Below are 13029 nucleotides of genomic sequence, written 5' to 3' on the forward strand. Positions count from 1 at the left end.
TTACTGCACAAGGTTTCATTTTTGTTGTTGGACACCAAAGTATCATGTTCAGATGAGTTCCTTATTTTGTTCCAATGTATGCTTTGTGCGTAACACAAGTTCTTGTTTTCCAAAATAACAACAGACCCCGAGTTTATTCTCTTGAGAGATCGAAGTCCAAAAGAAACTAGAGCAGTTTGTACGACATAGAGCGAGGCAAAGTATTCAGTCAATTGTCTTCCGCCAATTATTTCAAGATTTCTAAAGTATGTCAAATTGGTAAAGTCCTTATGATAACCCTGAATATTTAAGTAACCGGTTATTTCTTTAAGCGTATGAAAAACTTCAAGTCGATTTGGATGCATCGGTTCCCATCTTGGTCCGAACGAGTAGTTCGGGAGGATGTCTTGGTACCCAGTGAAAGTGTGGTCCACTATTGTAATAGAACCATCAATAACTGTGCAGTCTTTGAATTTGTCGATATTTCCGGAGTGAACGGTGTTGACACCAGGGCAAGTTTTAGGACAGGGACCATCACATGGTACGCATTCGCTGTTTTTGGCCTTTTTCTTCGGCGGACATGATCTGACGCAAGCTCCATTGTCTTTAAGAAGATGCTCTGGGCATTTTTTAACACACGTGGCTCCATACGCATACTTGCCGTTAGGATTAACGTCCCAGGAATAAGTCGTCGGGTTGTATGTCTGCATTGGCGGGCACTCGAGGGTACAAACTCCGTCGTCCATAAAACTCTTGCAAGCCAAACAGTCGCTTTGTTTGGGACCAGTGCACCCACCGGCACAAAACAGATGGCAGCATTCACGTGGCTGTGAACCGAAACAACGTCCTTGCCAGCACTGAGGTGAGCAATTTGTTTTGGAAAACTTTTGACAGTTTTCTGGACCCTCGCCCCAGCAGCCTTGGACGCAGCTCGGGTCGCACGCTGGACATGAACGTTCAGGTGAGGTAAAATTGTAGACATAAACGTATTTAGCTTGCGGGCCACTTATTATCTCATCCCAATTTATCGTTTTCATGTGACAGAGATTGTAATTGTGATACATACCGACACTGCCAGCGAGAATATCACGCAGTGCCGGTAATTCGAGATTGTATATTCCAGTCATCGTTACGATCAATGCAAATTCATGTGGATGGATATTTAGCTTGAACAAGGTACGACCGCGTATTATTTGCAACCGTGGCAACACGATACGACGTACATCACAGTGACTTATTAATACATAGCCAGTTACTTCTCGTATATATTGCAGAAAGCTTAAATCCAGGGTATCATTTTGTATCCACGTTATCTCCAGATTACCGTCGACATAAGTACAGTTTGTATACCGGTCACGGAGATTACGGTAGTGGTGCAATGTGTTTGATGGGGCTGAAATTCTTCCATTTGTACCGATGCATACTGAAAAAAAATTATTTTATTAAATGATGTATTCTACGCCTTCTTTTTTTTTTTGTATATATTGACAATTTAGGATTTATTTATCTATACTTGGGCGACGCCAAGTGGGTGAAGTGAATTTCGAAAGGCTAATTAAAATGAGGATGACAAATATGCCCACTTATGGCTCACTAAAAAAAACGCACTGATTGTTCTTAAGTAGACATTAGCGTACGTTGCTGGCTAAGCACTCACGTAACGAGTGGGCGAACCACTTTCATAAAATCTAGCTTGTATGTCTTACTTACTTTACTGCTATATATATATAGAATGTACATATATGTTTATGCATGGTGGCCTAAAGTAATGAATACCGTTACATTTGTTGTATATACATATATATGTTGTTTTAAAAGTAAATCGAGTTTGAATGGTACCATTTTTGTTTTATTATTTTAACGGTTGTTTAAAAATATTTTTTAAATTTTTTAAAATAATTTATGAGAAAGTAATTGGTATTCTATAAGTTAAATAAAATAAGGTAAAGGAAAGGAAAAAGTATCGTGAAGAAAAGCGGAATTCCTTAAAGTCGTTCGGACATGATGAACTGAGAAAAGAAATGGTGCAACATGGAATGCGCTTTGTTGGAGCATCTACGCGAGGATTTGCTCTTGCTGGTGAACCAGAAGAAATAGAGGAGGAAGAGGAGGAAAATAAGTAAAAGAATAAGGATGAGGATGAGGATAAGAAGAAGAAGTAACTATAGTTTGGTTTGCCTGCGGTCATCTATCTTACGTTTCACCTTCGTCCTCGCGTCGGTCGTCGTACTCCCTCTCTACTGTGTCTTTCACCTCTTGTACTCGTGGATCTCACCTCGAGCTTAGTAAATACCAGGGTTGTATACATACATACATATACAACAGGCATTTATACTTATACTTATACTTATATATATATTTATGCAGCTATATAAATGTATGTGAAAAATATAGATATGGAAGGTATGAAGCTATAGTGCACGAGCCTTTAAGTACAAGAGCTAAACTCTTACCCTCAGGTGTGATATTAATTCTCGTATATATATGTATATGTATATATATTTGTACGTGAACTCTTCTTCAGTTGCACGATATATTCATGTTTACCGCGAAAGTACTCGCGTGGAATTTATAATTTAAATAATATTACTAGCGAAACATCCACTTTAAATAATAAATTATAATTATTATTTATTTTTGGTATTTAAAAAAATTTTAATACTTAAAAATAAAAATAATATTTTTTAAGAATTACTTAAATATAATAAATTCAGTTGATTTTGTTCTTCAGGTAAAGCACTTAAACCAACGGTATTTTTACTCTACCTGAGAGTTCTGAGTCAGAAAAAAAATAATTTTTTTTTATTTTTTTATTTCACGGTTTAAAATGAAGCTGTGGCTAATGCAGCTCTACAGTATTTATCTTTTTTTTTTTTTTTTTTTTTTTTTTCATAAATCTATTAGATGAACGTCAATGTACCCAGAATATTTATAAGTAGTTAAATAGTTAAACTTAAAATAGATAAGTAAATATTGTTGGTATTGTTATTGCGCAAAACTTACTTTTCCCTTTGACGAACTCGGAATTGAGATCGCCGAGGACATTATTGCTACCTACGATGACAATAAATAAAAAGGTGGCGCAAATGTGAAATGTCGACAGCGCCCATGATGTGGAGTGTCGATAGTGGCACATATTGAGCCTCACATGCCCTTAAAAAAATTTACGCACTTATCACCTTTACAGAAATATCTGTATCGTTTGCGACCGTACTCAGAGTTATCAATGCCCTTCATTAATTGTTGAGTGTTTTCACTTTTTTTAACACTTAATTTTATTTTTACCAGTAGATTTATCGCCGATGAGCCCATTTTATTTATGTCTTCATTTTTGCCATTTGCTGTAACAAATAATTTTTTTTTATTAATTATTTATTTTTGATACTTTAATTATTCTTACAAGTAACTGATATACATATGGAAGTCAATTTTTTATTTAAAAATTTGGGTTTTTTTTTAAATTCAAATTTTTAAAAATTATTTTTGTTGCAATTTGTTACTGAACTTTGTAATAAATAATAAATTATTAAAAAAAATTTTTTTTTAATAATTATAAAGATTAAAATTATTCTAACCATAAGTTACTGAAGTAAATAAAGGCAAATTTTAATTTAAAAATTTGTAATAAATTTTTTTTTAATTTTATGGGAATTTAATTTTTTAAAAATTAATTTTGTTCCAATTTGTTACGCAACTTTTAAATAAATAATACACTGAGAAAAAAAATACTATTTTCCAAACAAGAATTTTTTGGTTCAAGAAATCCGTTGAAAATATTTTTTATTATTATTAATTATCAATTTCTTGAGAAAAGAGCATCAAAATTATTTTTCTTACTTTATGAATTTGATATTATATTATGAGTAAACAAAAGAATAGCTTTACTTGAATTAAATAAAAATTATTTCCTTCAATTCTACGAATTTTTGAGACAAAATTATATATTCTTAAAAATTATCAAGAATATATGTTCTTGTGTCAAGTAAATTTTTTTAATAAAATTTTTTTTTTTTTCAGTGTAAATTTTTTTAAAAATTTTTTGTAATTTTTTTTCAATACTGTCATAAAGATTTAAATTATTCTAACAATAAGTTACTCAAGTAAAGATAAATTTTTTTATTTAAAAATTAGTAATAAATTTTTCTTTTAAAATTGAAAGTTTGAAAATTTTATGGGGATTAAATTTTTTAGAAATTACTTTTGTTCCATTTTTTTACTAATCTTTAAAAAAAAAAAAAATAATAATAATAATAATAAATATTTAATTGAACATTAAATTGTACAAGTTTTAAAAATATATATATGTATATAATATATAAAGAGAAAGTGCATATGTGGACATGATTTTGTTACTTTCATGTCGCCTTGCATTTACCTATACACTATACTAGCTTTTCACTTATCTTTAAAACTTATCAGCTGCAAGGGGAATTTTAGTTACATCCTAACACCATCTTAAGTTTATATACCGAGATACTGTCAAGCCTTGATAACGAAAAAGTTGTATGTTTTTTATGTAATAACGATTTATTTTATTTATCTCGATAAATATTATTATTATAATAGGGGTAAAATATTAAGAGTGAATTTTAAAAAATATAATTAATGCATTTTAAGAGGATTTGGTAAACGGTAATCGAACATCAGGTTTCTTTCGCTCCATCTAAGTCCTGGCGTAGTTAATACTACGCAGAGTAAGATGATGTCACCATTGTAGGAATTTATATTTATATATACTTATAAATTATTTTCTATTGCATATTGTATCCTCGTTGTTATTCCGTAAAGTTATTATGTATATATACTTATTAACACGCTTATTTGTGTAATTATTTTTAATAAGTGTCCATATGTATATAAGTATATATGTATGTATAGTTACGAGTTTAGCATTTATATTTATGTTTGTACGTTTACGTTCACTTCTGATGAGGTTTGCATGTATAAGGTATCTTGTGATATTTTATATAGCGCGACGACTTTTTTATCAATTAGATGTGACATCAGTAGCGTGAAATACATGATATAGATATTTTTCCTTTTTTTTTTTTTTTTTTTTTCATTATTGATTAGAATATGTGTTATTTATATTTACATTTGTTAAATGATTGTATTGACTGATAACACTTTTTTTTTTATTTTATGAGATTACTGATTATTTTTTTCCTCAAATGAATTTTTTAAGATATTATTATTATGTCAATTTATTTGAAAATTTATAAAAAAAATTATAGATTTTAATTAAAAATTTGATTTTTAAAATTCATTACAAATTTTTTAAAAGGATACTTATTATTATTTATTTATTCAAAAATTTCTGATATAAATTAAAGACATTTTTTTGTCAAATTCATTTGAAAATTAAAATTTTAAAATGAAAAAAATTATTATGAACTTTTGAATAAGGAATTTATTATTTTTTTTTTTTAATTTCTGAAAAAAAATCTAAGAATAATTTTTTTCAAAAATTTATTTAAAAATAAAATTTGAGAAAAAAAAAATTTTCATGAAATTTTGAATAAGAAATTTATTATTATTTTTTTTCAAAAATTTCTGACAAAAAATTTAGTTAAAAATAAAATTTGAGAGAAAAAAAATTTTCATGAACTTTTAAATAAAAATTTTTTTATTTTTTTTCAAAAATTTCTGGCAAAAATTATCGAAAATTTTTTAAAAACTGATTCAAAATAAAATTTGATGTAAAAAAAAATTTTTTCTGAATTTTTAAATGAAAAATATATTGTTATTATTATTGCAGAGTTTAAAAAAGGACTGATGTGTTTACTTATGTTTACATAAATTTAAAAAATATCAAATGTACAAAATGTCGAGGTATAAGAAACCAAATAAAAGTCGAAAAAAATGAAATAAACATAAAAAGAAACGAGTGTGGGGCCGCAGAAACGTTTAGGCACGAAGATCCTAGTGAAAGATATCGTGCTTGGATCCAGAATCCAGTTCCAGACGTGGTCTTCTACTCTCGTCGACGTATATAATCTCTACCACCTAACCATCACAAGAACAAGTAAAGAACAAAGAGTATGTATATAGAGAACTTTAGAGTTTCTTCACGCCGATATATTACTTTACCTCCATTTTCTTATCCTTCTTCTTCTTATTCTTATTCTTCCACATTATATTATTACGCCGCCATATAACTACATCACGACTACGTTAAACGCTAGCCCGAAGCACCGTCAGAAATTCTCTCAAATGAAAATAATAACAAACAGCTCCGAAGAAACCCGAAGCAATAACTCGCAGCGTTATCAAAATTATCAGACTTTTCGAAACTCGATATTCGGCGCCGAATTATCAGAACTTATCGGGAGGTATTTCATCCATTAGCGATTAGTGGAAATGTAGTTTTAAAAAAATTCCATTAGAAATTAAATTTATTTTTCCCGCACCGAATGCACTCGAGTACTCGATAGATTTAAATTACCATCGATAGAGTTTAGAAAAATTTAATAACAACATAGTCGATAAGACGACGTAATGTCGTTGTATTGGACAGCAAACTAAACCCACCACGTGCAATTGTAACCGCTCGATTTTACCTTCAGGTTAACCTCATTCCTGATGCTGACGTCAAGCGCCTTTCCCTCGGTACCTGGGGACTCTGGAGTCTCAAGAAGACCTTTCAGCATCTTTCGTATTACGTACATCATCAACAATTACCGACATATATCTATATATATATATATATATATATATATATATATATATATATATATATATATATATATATATATATATATATATATATATATATATATATATATATATATATATATAACAATAATAATAGCATTTAATAAAATATTCAAATGTAACAAACTTTGTCCGGAATTTAAAATTTAAAATCAAAACTTGTTTCCACCAAAACTCAACTTCGCTAATAAATTCAACTTCAACGGACGAAAAATTTACAAAATTTAACGAGCAACATTTAACATCAATTGTCAAGAGTCTTTTGAAACGTAAAAAAATTTGTAAACTAAAGGTAAAAAAAAAAAAGGGTACGGGCCGGTTTTTTGAAGACGCGAATTTCTGTAAAGTTTATCTGGTTGAAAGGTAAACTGCAGCAGATGTCACGTGTTAAAGTACATCATGGGTGAAGAAGAAGAAAAATATTGAGAAGAAGAAGATGAAGATGATGATGATGATGATGGAGTAGAAAAAGCAAAATAGATATATGTTTTTTGAAAGGGACAGTTGCCGCCAACGCATGCCGTTGGTTTCTTATCCCGTCGTTCAAGTCTCCAAGCTTACTAACCGTCTTGTAAACATGGATCTTTTGAGTGTTGAACAGAGACAAATATATATACACACGTATTTTATTTATATTCTTTCTCTTTTCAAGAGGCTGGGCTTAAGAGACTCGATTCTCGAGCAGCTACAGACGTATCTTCTCGTTGCGCGGTCTCTTAATAAATTCTCTGCTTGCGTAATAACTAATAAATAATCGATACCTCAAGTAATTAAATAATTTTAAATAAGCTATATATATTTTAAGAGAATTGTACAAATTACCGGTTAATGTTTTAGTAATTACGCCGGCTTTGTCTAGTCGCGGACGAAAAATTTTGAATTACTAATGTCAACCCACTCATTGTATTAATATATATGATATATATGAATTTAAAGAATCCTTACTTTCTTTTTATTTTTGTTGCCCAAGTATTTTTTACCTACGCAGAGTATATTAGTGACATTAATAAATTTAATAACTTTATTTGTTTATTTATTTGAATTTTTTTATCAATAATCCACAGGCTTTATGCTCACGATAAGCCAGTATAAATATAAACTCACCTTTTTTTTACGGCTGTTGTTTTTTAAATTTTATATTTAATATCCAAAGCAAGTACACTAATTATTGCACAAAATAATTATTTACTCCGATTTAAAATTGCACATGAACACGTGTACTAAATAATCAACAAAAAAAAAAATCACAACACTTATTGCGTGTATTTGTCAACGAAACCAAATAAAATTCACAAATTCAAAATTCAACAAAAAAAAAAAAAAATAAAAAAAAAAAAAAAAAAACAAAACAAAACAAATTTAAAAGTTTTTGATCGGCGCGCGCGTACCGTCTCACCTTGGCTGATCGAGTGTTTGTAAGAGCAAGTTAAGTTTGAAACCTTTTGGTTCTGGCATCCCTCTCTCTGGGTTTTCTACTCCACCACCACCATCACCAGCAACCACTTACACATACCTACAACTACAACAACAACTACTGCTATACGGAAACTACAGAATCACGATCCACAATTTACAATCACCGATGAGAACCAACACACACATTATATTTAAAAGTGAGTAAAGAAGAGAAGAGTAAATATGGTAGAGGTAAAGGTAGAGGTAGAGAAGGAGCCTGCAGGTAAAGCCGTACCTTTTCCACTACTTATTTACCTGAAATTCTAATACATACACGAGTTCAACAGGCACAAGCTGTACAGGCGTGTCGAGAATATAGTTTGATTATGTACCTTCATCTCTTCTCTCTTATACAACCTACTGTAATCTACTTTACTCACTTGCACTTTAAACAAGACAGAGTCCTTGTGCTTGTCTATCTTTTTTTATTCTTATTTCTTTACAGCATATATATATACATATATATCTACAGATGAGAGGTTACAGCTACAGAGTGAAACGAATGATACAGACAGGAGAAGAAGGATCACAAGAACAAGGATCTTAAGAAGAAGAAGAAGAAGAAGAAAGAAGAGAAGATTACTCTACCTCTACTTAACTCTTTTAAAACAAGTACAAGCTTACACTACGACGTTTCTCAACCTTGTATATCCGCTTAGACTTTAAACTTAGACAGTATTGCTGTTATTTTCATTACCGGTATGTTTTGATGATCTGTATACGTGTAACTTCACACATATCCTTCAGAGAGGCTTAAAATACTACCACTTGGTAGAATATATTTGTAAATAAAATTAACACTTAATTCTTTTGAGATCTAAGTACTAAATGATGTAAATATATATATATATATATATATATATATATATATATATATATATATATATATATATATATATATATAATGTATGCAATACTTAAATATTTTTTGCAGAGCGCAAAGTGTAAACGAAAAATATTTGCGGGAGCGTTGAAGCCCGACATTAACATAACATCTGGATCAGAGAAAATATATATTATTTATAAGAGAGAAGGAGTGAATGCAATTAATGACTATAGTAAGTTTTTTATCAATTTGTTTTGATATACTTTTTGCAATCGAACTGGCGAACGCGACGATGTGTAAACAGGTTTTGTTTTCTGTACCAGTATATATAATCTCTCTAACATGTGTGCCAAGAGCCAGAACCAGCAAAAGCAACAGCAGCATCAACATCACCAGACTAACACGGCTACACTCTACTCAACAAAATGGCAGAGTCGAGAACACTAGAAATTATATTTTTTTTTTTTATTTTATTTTTTCTCAAGGCCACTTTCGGGCCTTTCAATGCCACCCTTATATTATATCACTAAATAGTGAGATTCAGGGGTACCGCGGGCTGCAGCAGGTGCCTCGGGGGTTAGGGGGATAAATACATATATATACCTGTGTAAAAACATATATATGTATGTATGTATGTATGTAGTAGTGGTAAAGAAACAGATAGATGATTTAGTAAGAAAAAAATACTAGGAAATTTATCTTTCAGTATACGATCAGAAACTCAAGACCCTTTTTGACCTAGACCCGAAACCCTTGGATAGATCGTCACCCCTGGAGTGAGGGTATTGTTGCCTTCAAGTAGTTTGACCATTTTCTTTACTAAAAATTTGGGCGGGTTCAGTATTCGTTATGTTTTATATACGTATATATTTTTCTATTTAGTTCCATCTTGACTTCGGCTTGAACTGAGCATGGACCTGAGTCCCGAGTTAACTAAATTCTGGGTTTTTTTTAAGTGTTCAGAGACTCAAGTGGGAGAAACTGCTGAGTATGAGGGCACATTCAGTCGGGAGTCATGTGAGATATGGAGAATTTAAACCCAATACGGATTACATGCCGAGAACAATAAAGCTAAATTTTTCTACACAAAAAAAGCCAAGGATTCGTTTCTCACTTGTCTGACATTCAACCGTCGTTAGTGGTTAGATTATCTTGAGTCTTCAGACACTTTTTGCCTTTTTTGGATTTTTTTTCATCTTCACAGTATGCATTTTAACTTTCCCATTTATATAAAATATATATATGTATTTTTTTTTAATATGTATGAAGTAATCTATACTCTATTTTGTTGAATTTTCTTTCACAAACATCACGTATTTATCTATTTCATTTGAAAGCTGGTAAAAAGTATTTTCTGAGTAGAGTTTGATGCATTGTAGTCGTTACTGTTTGATGATAATGGTAATGATTGAATTTATAATGAATTTATGTATATGTTGTTCGATTAAAATTCATTAAAATAAATTTAATTGTAAAATAAATAAAAAGAGAAGAATGACAGAGGAGCGTCATCGATGACTTTCAAATTTAGTTGGATTGTTTTGAAATTCAAAATTCTAACGTGTAGTGCATTAGTGTGTGGGCGGATTAAATATATATGTTTATGTTTTGTAGGTATATATGGATATAAAATGCTGAGGAGAAAAGTTTTAACGTGTGGGTGCGTTGGTGGGTGAAGTTTGAGCTTATCGAGGGATTGGTTTTGTCATTGTTGAGATTTAATACGTGTTTGACGATGAAAACATTTCAACTTATAACTGACTGAGCACTTCTAGCTACAGAAACTAACTGTAATTCTTTTAAAATCTCAATACTTTATACAAGCTGACGTAACAAAACTAATGCGTAATTATTGTGATTAATTGTTTTTGTAACACTGCCATGGAAAAATAATATGGGATTTAGTTTATATTTATTTATTACTGTTATTAATAGAATTATTTTTTTTTTAGTTGTGGAAATTATATATAAAGATTAGAAAATATATTCAAACTTACCAGATAATTTATGATGGAGTTTTTCAGCTGGAAGTATTTTTATTTAATTGGCCTCGATAGAAACTTGATTTCAAAATTATACAGATTTTTTTTTTTTTTTTAATTAATAATATTTATATAAATTATTTTATTTCAAATCATTTTTTTTACCGAAATCTGATTGAAAAATCATTACCGCCCATTTTACAACATAAAAAAATTATTATTTTTCTTACGGAATTATTTAAAGAATTTTTAAAAAGTTTTTGAACCGGAGCCGAGATTCGAACCAGGAGTTTTAGGTTTGTTTTATTACTTGTCCATTTTAGAGCATGATATAAATTATATTAATTGATTTTTTGAAGTTAATTGTTATCATTGGTGAACTTGTTTAATAAAAATAATTTACACAAATCTAGAGCGTAAGAATCTGGTGTCCATGGGTTCTGTTAAAAATTTTTCGACAAATCTAGACCAATATTACAGTGAGAGAACAATTTATTTGAGCCAAAGAAATAGATTTATTTGAAATTATTGAAAAAAATGCATTCGGCAATTTGACTGAACACAATCATTTATTCCGATCAAATATATATTCGTTTATAAACCCCTATTACCCATATTTGTGGCCACAACTCCATTTTTGGACATTTAATACTTTATTTTAATTTTTAAAAAAGTATAAAATAAAATTTTCATTTTAATAGCGGATAAAAGTATCTCTGAACACATTTTGAAAATTAATTTCATCATTGCGTCTTTTACAAATTATTTTATTTAAGTTTTTTTTTTAATTATTTTATTGACATATTTAAATTTGAACATAAGTTCTTACAATTGTATGATTATAAGTACTATTATAACTAAATGAATTATACGTTTACAATTCCTCGTGAGTTTTGCTTAATTGTATCAGATATTGTTTGTTGTTATAAATTTATATAATTTTTACATGTTTAGTTATTATTTTATTCTTAGGAAAAAAATAGTTATTAAAAAACCTAAATAAATATAGGTTATGGCTTATTTAAGTTTTTCAAGTGTCCAAAATTGATGCTAAAGTGGCCAAAAACGGTATCTCTACCTTATAGGTTATAAATCTTTGAAAAAAATTATATGACGGCTGATGGCGTTACAGTCGCCACCATCTAAATACAGACTTGTCAACTATAAACGAATTTTCATTTTATTCAAAAAAAAGAAATCTTCCCTGGTGGAAATTTTTCGTAATTTTCTCTGAAAAACTCAATTCTAAAGTTCTAAAGACTTTGTCAGAGAAAATTACGAAAAATTTCCACCAGGGTTTGACTCAAAAAAATAAATTTATTTGTCTTAAATGAACATTGATTGAGTATATTCAAATATGACCTTTATTTGCTTGAAACAAATCTTATTTGGCTCAAATAAATTGTTCTCTCAATGTAGAATCTAACGCATGCGTAGTGCGTTAAAAAAAATTAGACAAATCTAGATCATTATTAGAATCTATAAAATTTTTTTTTAAATTCAAGAACCGAAGCATGGACTCGAATGATGAAGTATACTTTGTATACAAGGTATCTACTTTCTACCTTGCAGCATAACATAAATTATATAACTAAAGAAAATATATATATATATATATATATATATATAATAATTTAAAAAAATAAAATATTAAAATACAAGTCTCTTAGGATTTTCATAATTACTTATGTTACGGATGAGAAGCAAAACGCGATGGACAAAATATCCGCGGGGATAAATTGACCATGATGAGAACCGTACTGACGCGTTAAACATTTTGCTACCGCGGCTTCGGCAAACTCAAAGCGTTTCCAAACACTTAAGCTATCGTTAAAGAATATACGAACGTAAATTTGAGTATTATGAATATACGTTATAATTTATATTTTAAACTTATTAAAATTTATAAATTTAAAAAAAAAAAAAATATACATCCATATATATAATGCCGAAATGATTGATAGTATATTAAAAAATTTAACTATAGTCAGTGTAAAATGAATAAATCATTTAAATAATTAAAAATATTTCCTCGAAAAATAATAATTAGAATATCGAAAAATAATTCTACGA

The 13029-nt window shown here is 29.4% G+C and overlaps 1 protein-coding gene across 6 annotated transcripts in view; it reads right to left on the reverse strand.

Annotated features, from left to right (window-relative positions):
* The window catches only part of LOC103576901 (epidermal growth factor receptor), a 39411-nt gene that overhangs the window by 6240 nt on the left and 20142 nt on the right, over positions 1-13029 (reverse strand). For 2 of the 6 annotated variants that reach the window (XM_053738750.1, XM_053738741.1), the window contains exons 1-3: positions 7798-8101; positions 2983-3320; positions 5-1402 (exon numbers count right to left, since the gene is read on the reverse strand). In XM_053738750.1, coding sequence (XP_053594725.1) covers positions 5-1402; positions 2983-3115 — 1531 coding nt within the window. In that variant the 5' untranslated portion in view covers positions 3116-3320; positions 7798-8101. Of the gene's footprint in view, positions 1-4; positions 1403-2982; positions 3321-6069; positions 6118-7797; positions 8103-10971; positions 10992-13029 lie in introns of those variants that run through there. The other 4 variants (XM_053738761.1, XM_053738749.1, XM_053738747.1 and 1 more) reach the window with 4 other exon arrangements.

Source organism: Microplitis demolitor, chromosome 1 (genome assembly GCF_026212275.2).
Source record: "Microplitis demolitor isolate Queensland-Clemson2020A chromosome 1, iyMicDemo2.1a, whole genome shotgun sequence".
NCBI lineage: Eukaryota > Metazoa > Arthropoda > Insecta > Hymenoptera > Braconidae > Microplitis > Microplitis demolitor.